At 44.1% G+C, this 7,500-nt stretch overlaps 1 protein-coding gene across 8 annotated transcripts in view; it reads left to right on the top strand.

Moving 5' to 3' along the window:
- plekha5 (pleckstrin homology domain containing, family A member 5) overlaps window positions 1-7,500 on the top strand; it is a 177,894-nt gene that overhangs the window by 125,485 nt on the left and 44,909 nt on the right. For 5 of the 8 annotated variants that reach the window (XM_036577795.1, XM_036577791.1, XM_036577792.1 and 2 more), the window contains exons 5-8: window positions 981-1,019; window positions 4,300-4,420; window positions 4,924-5,028; window positions 6,627-6,699. In XM_036577795.1, the coding sequence (XP_036433688.1) occupies window positions 981-1,019; window positions 4,300-4,420; window positions 4,924-5,028; window positions 6,627-6,699 (338 nt within the window). The remainder of the gene's footprint in view (window positions 1-980; window positions 1,020-4,299; window positions 4,421-4,923; window positions 5,029-6,626; window positions 6,700-7,500) is intronic. The other 3 variants (XM_036577796.1, XM_036577797.1, XM_036577798.1) reach the window with 1 other exon arrangement.

Below are 7,500 nucleotides of genomic sequence, written 5' to 3' on the forward strand. Positions count from 1 at the left end.
GTATGTAGAGTAGATCAGTCGACCTGCAGGGCTGCTCTGTTTGCTCCCTGTGAGGAGATCAGGACTCACTCAGACTGTCTTACTGCCCTGATTGCGTTAGCACACAGCTAGCACCGCACAGCATTGTGGGAAACATCCAGACTCAGACCTGAGAGGCGAAGCTTCTTCTCACAGACTGAACAGAAACTGATTAGTTAGTTCGAGGCTGCTGCGTCACTTTAGGAGAAAATGAACAGAAGTGATTTCAATCAATCAGACAACCTTTATATCACCTCTGCAGTGCATTGAGGGAGACACTCATTTACAGTGTGAGGTTAAACAAGTTCAACTGAAATTCATCAACTAAAACAAATAGAAATGAGCCAGACAAGAATTTATAAACGGGTAAAAATAACAGCTCAAATAAGAAACAGGCATAAAATAGCAATAGAATATAGAATGAAAACACTTTAAAAGTAAGTAAAAGAACCAACTAAGATAAAAAGCAAGAAGTTAAAATCTTAGAAATATTATTATAATTATTTACTGAAATAAAAAGGATTAAAGCCAAATAAAACAGTTGCAATAAAATATTGAGATAAAATAAATAAAAAGAACAAAGAGAATTTCTCAGCAAGAGAAACTCAGCTGAAACAGGTCCAGTCTGTCTGAAGATGGTCAGAGACTAAAAGTGACTGAGTGAGTTTAGAGACTCTGCAGTGACTCCAGCTGATTCACTGTAGATAAAAGCAGATTTTCAGTTCGGTAAAAAACCCGACAGCGAGTCTGATAGTTGCTGTTATTTATGACAGTATTTTGGCTGCATGTGAACATTTTCCTTTTTTCAGCTTCACGAACCTCCTTATTTTATTGGTTTGTTTTTTGTTTTTCATGAATGTCTGATTTTGATTATTATTTGATTATGATTTGATTATGATTTGATTATGATTTGCTGGAGATGTGTATATTTAGTTCTTTTTTTTCTTTTCTTCTGTTTCTAGCCTGAATTGTGGGAAACTTGTCCATCCTGTTTCCAGCAGGTAATGCTCCGCGACGGAACCGAGCGGACGCTTCTGTCATCTCTGCTCTTGAGCTCCGTTTTGTTTTGGAGAAACAGACGAGCCGTTCGTCTTCCTGTTTGTTTTCCATTCTGTCTCATTAATCCTGCTGGAGCACTAACCCGCAGCGGCGAGCGGAGAGACGGCCTGATCTGCTGTGTGTTGCTGCGTTAGAGGAGATGCAGGGTTTATGTCCGATTTGTCTCGTCATATATTTAACATGAAACATGAATCTTCCATTAGTGTCCCAGTCCGGACGGCAGGGCTGCGGTCATTCAGTCTCAGTGGCAGATGAACTACAGCATCTTCACTAACAGCAGTCTGAGGAACCATTCGCTCTATCGCTCGCTCACTCGCTCGCTCACTCGCTCGCTCTGAAAGGACCGATTTCACTCCAGATAAACAAATTAACGTCCAGCAGCTTCATAACCATGGAGTGACATCACTGAAATCCAGAGAGCGATCGAGAGCGCGCGCGAGAGAGAGAAAGAGGGAGCGAGAGAGCGAGAGAGGGATCTGAAGGACAGTATGAATCACACTCTTCAGATCAATGACCTCTAATTGCTGTACGCGGCCGAGCCTCCCTCACCGGCATCCATCACCGCACACGCTCACACGTTTCCGCACAGCCTCACTCTGTTCTCCGGGGGGGGGGTGGATGCTGGGCTAATCCCACACACCTCCTTCTCCAACTGTGCTTCGGGTCTGAAGAGACCATCATGTTCCAGCTAACACTAAAGCCACTTTTCCACTGCATGGTACCGACTCAACTCTACACGCTTTTTTGGTTCTCAATCAGTCAAATCTGATACTTCCCACTATAGAACCTCCATCGAGGTTCTAAGCGAGCTGAGCCGAAACCAAAAATTGCTCCAGGCTGCTGATTGGTTGGAAAGAATGGCTAGACATGTATGCTAATGTTAGCTACCAGGTTAGCGTAGCCTCTTGCCAGAACCGTCTTGTCGTCTGAGCTCTGATTTAGTTTTTCCAAACTCTCGTTTTTTTTCAGCAGTGTTTTGTCTCACTGTCATCAACCTCCTCTGAGCAGCGCTGGTCTCCTTCACGTCAGGGCAGCTTCATGTGGCGTCACTATGACAGCCGGCTTCATTGAGGGGGTGCTATATCTAGAGTGGTAAACGAAGTAGCTGGTACCAGAATTGAGTCGAGTCGAGCCGTAACATGCAGTGAAAAAGCGGCTGACTGACTGAAGATGGTAATCAGTGAGTTTAATAGCCGCTGGACGGACTGTCTTAATCTGGGCTGTGGCACGGTTAAAGTTAAGGTCAGGTTAGGGTTAAGTTAAGTTATGTTATGTTAAGGTAAGGTCAGGTTAGGGTTATGTTAGGTTAAGGTTAGGTTAGGGTTATGTTAGGTTAAGGTTAGGTTAGGGTTATGTTAGGTTAAGGTTAGGGCAGGGATGTCCAAACCTTAAAAAGGGCCAGATTGGACCGTGTTAAAATACTGGGCCGAAATAATATACACAAATAATTCTAAATATCAACCTTAAATACAACGATATAGAGTAATTAATCATCTTGTCCGCGATCCATCCGATACGTATAAACCTGCTGCTAGAGGAGTTACGGCGCTGGCATGTTTGCGCTGGTCAGTGAAACACGTCAGCACTTCTGTGAGTTACTGAGTTTACGGTCACTGTATAAAATATTTACTGTTGGCCTGTCATTCAGAGCAGTTTGGATCAATAAGCATTTTAATTTTCGTACAGCACCAAAAAAGGGTTCTTCTATTGTTACAGCATTGACATTGTCACAGTAGAAGAACCCATTCTGGTGCTATATAGAACGCTTTTCAAAATAGATTCTATATAGAACCATCTACAGCACATTCTGAATCAATCTGAAGAACTCTTTCACCATGCAGAGAACCCTTTAATCATGTAAAGGGTTCTTTGAGTGTTCATGGTTCTATATAGAACCATTTTCTTTACTAAAGAACCTCTGAAGAACCATAATTTTTAAGAGTGCATGATCATTTATTACTTTTTTAGCATCCAGTTTTTCAGTCCCTGATGTTTGTCTCAGCTACACTGTAAACGAGGGTCACCCTCAGGGAACCCAGAGTTAAATAAAGGTTGATTGATTGATTAGTTGATTGATTGATTAGTGTAGGTGTGGGGCGGAGCAGCACGTGAGACGCAGGTTAGGAATAAACTCTGCAGGAGTGTAGACCCTCAGGAGGGCTGGAGACCCTGATCCACTGACGAGGTGCTTTGCTCCTCTGTATGTGAAATGGAAGTTGCTCTCTCTCCTGTGAGGTGACCCAAAAGTAAGGCAGCGGTTCTCTCGTCTCCGTCGCTCTAGATAGCGCCGCTCCCCCCAGACACTCAGCACCGCGCCGCAACTTCAGAATGTAGGCCAGCAACGGGAGACGGAGCCGCTGCTCGTTCATTATCCTGCATCAGGACAGCTTCACATTTACAGGACCGTATTTATCTCCTCCGACTGATTCTGACGCTGAGGATGAAACAGAACTTCTGATTGGTGTCTGAAACTTTTCCCTCAGAATGAGGTCACAGAAGCTCTCGGTCCAGCCGTCGCTGACCAGGGCTCTAACTGAACTTAGACTGACCCCATAACAGTCCAGTCTGTAACTTTATATCAAAGCTCTGTGAATTAGTGTTTCTGTGCATTAGTTTAAGGGGGAAAGTAAAATTAAATTAAATGGAATTAAACGTACCTCCTCTTCAGAAAGAAGGTGTGTTTGTTGTTGTAAAACTGTATCGTGCTGTGTTTGAAGCTCTCTGACTGTCCAGGAATGTCCAGAATCATTCAGACCACCGACTTTCTACCAGCTGCTGGATACAAACGAACCTCAGCAGAGAATCACTTAATATCTGTTAGTTTCTGTTAGTCGGGTTGCCTGAAAGATTAATCTGCTCTTATATGAAGGAGTAAATCAGCAGTGATGTGGAGTGAGAGATACATGATCCTGTCTCTCTCTCTCTCTCTCTCTCTCTCTCTCTCTCTCTCTCTCTCTCTCTCTCTCTGTCTCTTGTCCCTGTGTGGAGATGATCAGCAGTACAGAGCGGTTTTCTCGTTAGACAGTAGGTGGCGCTGTGTGCTGTAGTGATGATCTCTGCTCCTCTCTTCGTTCACAGAGCTGTCAGTCAGTTCAGCTTCTGCTGCATCACATCTTTAACTTTGTTGATCGTAATGATGGATGCAGAGTTCAGACTCTGCTCTTTTTACTTTCCCTCTTTTCCCTCTTTCCTCATCCCTCCCTCCTTTCTCATCTTTCTAAGACCGGCTCCCAAAGCGCCTGCCAGTGAGAAGAAGGAGCGTCCTACGAGCACCATGAGCGAGGCGTCCAACTACACCGGAGGCTCCGACTACACCGCGCAGCCCAGCAGCCCCACAGCCAGAGTGAGTGTTCATCACACCTGAACCGCCGTCCAGGGAGGTGCCCTCTAACAAAAGCAATATGGCAGGGGGCGCTATAACGACAGCCAAGCCTGTCCAGGTGGTCTCGTGTCGCCAGCGCGTTTCTCAACTGCCACAGCACACAAGCAGCTGAGTCTCACACAGAGCTGACTTACATAATCATAAAAATATGATCTATTGTGGCCTTTCAGTTCCAGCAGCAGAGCTGAAGTAGCTCACTCTCCTGTTTCTGGTCTAACCCAGAACGTACAGACAGCTGTTTGAGCGCTGGAGAAAACCGGAACAATCCTTTGTGAAATTCTGCTGCTTTAGAATGAACCAGCAGTAAAGATGGTGTTATATTTAGAGAACGAAGTGAGATTATTGTGTTAATGCTATATGAATACTTATCCATTTTCATCACTGAATATGTGATCATGATTATGCCTGATTCAGCGTTTTCGTCATGGTCAGATGGTTTGTTTTCTGTTTCTCTGCATTTTTAGCCCTCGAGGTCTTCAAAAAAAGTCCACAATTTTGGCAAGAGGTCCAACTCGATAAAGAGGAACCCAAACGCGCCGGTGGTGAAGAGCGGCTGGCTTTACAAACAGGTACGAGCAGCATCAGTTACTGGTGACTAAAGCACATTTACTTCAGTACTAATAAATAAGGATGAATCTGCAGACAGAAGAATTTGGCTTCTCTCCGACAGACGTGAACTCTGTAAGAAAACATCTTACAGTAGTTTATACACTGTGAAAAAAGGTTGAACGAACCCCGAGTTTAAATAAAGCTAAAAAAAAACCTGCCGATAGAATACGACACTTTCACTACATGAAATTACTTAAAACAAGTAAAAATGTACAGAAACAGGTGAAATAATGGGAATAATGAGGGATATTAGATGTATTAAGTACATTAAAGGTTACTTATTTTGTGCAGTGTGGTCACACTTTTGTGTTGATCTCTGAGGTCTCCTGTCCAGAGTGACCCTCTCTCCGTCTCGCAGGTCTTTTTTTAGACTGACTTTGTTTAAAATCAGAAAGATTCTCTGATGTCTGTCGACCATTAAAAACGATTCAGCCACTTTATGTTGATGCCAAGTGCTCTAGATTCCCCTATTATTAAACTGTGGGCCATTTTTAAGAACCTGGCTCTAACTGAGCTTCACTCTGGAGGAGAAAAAGTCCAGCACATGTGAACATTAGCGATGTTAGCAACATTAATACAGCGATGAATTATATTTGTCTCTGAGCTGAGGAGCGTTTTTAATCACACATGAGTAAATCTGTCCTGTTCAGCTGTCGCTCGCTCTCCAGTTCAGTTTTACTCCTTTATTGATTGGTTACCTCGTTATAAGCGGCACATAACGAGCGAAGCTTTTCAGCTGAAGCTGAACATTTAAACTTGACTGAGTTGAAACTCCAGTGAGGCTGTTTAGTTGAATTATTGGTGCATTTAGAAACACAGGAGTGATTCTGGGCAACATCAGCCACTGATTACAGAGACTGGAAGATCCTGTTTACTCTTCCGCATTAACGAACACGGAAGTGTGAGAATGTTCTATAACTTTAATGGGATATTTATGACTTACTTCTCTTGATTGTTCAACATTAATCAAAGCTGATTTGTAGGCCAGAGCTTGAATGAGTTAAAATCCTCTCAGTGCGTCTCTTAAACCTGACGTCCCCTTTAATGTTGTGTTTACGACGGAACGCAGAACCACAGCACACAAACTCACATAGTGTGTTTTTGTTAGCAGCAGCCGTTTGAAAGCTGTTAATTTGCTCCGTGGTGGTAACTTTAGAGGCGCTCGCTCTGTTTAAAGCGTTCATAATGAAGGACTCCGTAAAGCAGCCGCTCTGTCCAGCTTTGTTGTGTAAATGATGGTAAATGTGAAAGGCTGTTACGGTGGAAAGCACGACTCGTCTTTAAAGAAGAGCGCGAGGGTAAAGATGCTGAGTGGAGAAACGTGGAGCTGCGTGGACGATTTTATCTGCGTCTGAAGGAAAGAGCAGCTCTGTTTTGTCGTTCAGAGATAAAGAAGGCAATTTGCTGCAGTGTGACAAGATAAAGACTCTTAATTGAGTGTGTCAGAAAGCACACAAGGAGCTAAGGGGGTTCAGGGGGGCTGATGGGAGGATTTGGCAGCCCACGCTGTGCTGTGATTGGTTTATGATTGATGGATGTGAACTGTGGACTCTTGCAGGACAGCACAGGGATGAAGATGTGGAAGAAGAGGTGGTTTGTGCTGTCGGACATGTGCCTGTTCTATTACAGAGGTGAGCTTCCTGCCTGCCTGTCTGCCAGCCTGTCTGTCTACCTGCCTGCCTGCCTGTCTGAATGCCTGTCCCTATGTCTGTTTATCTCCCCACAGAGCCTGATTTGCTTAAAGCCCTCAGCAGATATAAAAGAGAAAAGAATAAGACAGAAGAATTAGAGATTATGAGATATTAAGATGGACGATGTTCTCATCAGTGATATTATGTTAAATTAATCTCCAGCTAAAAATGATTTTTAATGCGCACTGAAAGCTTTGACGCGTCTGATGTTGGATTAAGAGCAGCTCTTTTCAGCTCTGAGGCTCATTAATGCTCAGATGTTTAAGTCTGACCGATTCCATTAACGGTTTTGGCTGCTGAATAAATTATTTTACACTCTCCCACTCAGAGAGTCGCGCGAGAGGAAGTGAGAGTGAGATTAAAAGCAGAAATTCAGATGCTGGAACAGCATCTGCAGTTTGTGTGTAAATGAATTATTCTCTGCAGTTTTACTGTCTGATGAAACATCTGACCTTCAGCACAGCTCACTCTGCTCTGACCTCCACAGCTCACTCTGCTCTGACCTCCACAGCTCACTCTGCTCTGACCTCCACAGCTCACTGTGCTCTGGCCTTCACAGCTCACTGTGCTCTGACCTTCACAGCTCACTCTGCTCTGACCTCCACAGCTCACTCTGCTCTGACCTTCACAGCTCACTCTGCTCTGACCTTCAGCACAGCTCACTCTGCTCTGACCTCCACAGCTCACTCTGCTCTGACCTTCACAGCTCACTCTGCTCTGACCTTCACAGCTCACTGTGCT

Source organism: Colossoma macropomum, unplaced genomic scaffold (assembly GCF_904425465.1).
Source record: "Colossoma macropomum unplaced genomic scaffold, Colossoma_macropomum, whole genome shotgun sequence".
In the NCBI taxonomy this organism is placed as follows: Eukaryota; Metazoa; Chordata; class Actinopteri; order Characiformes; family Serrasalmidae; genus Colossoma; species Colossoma macropomum.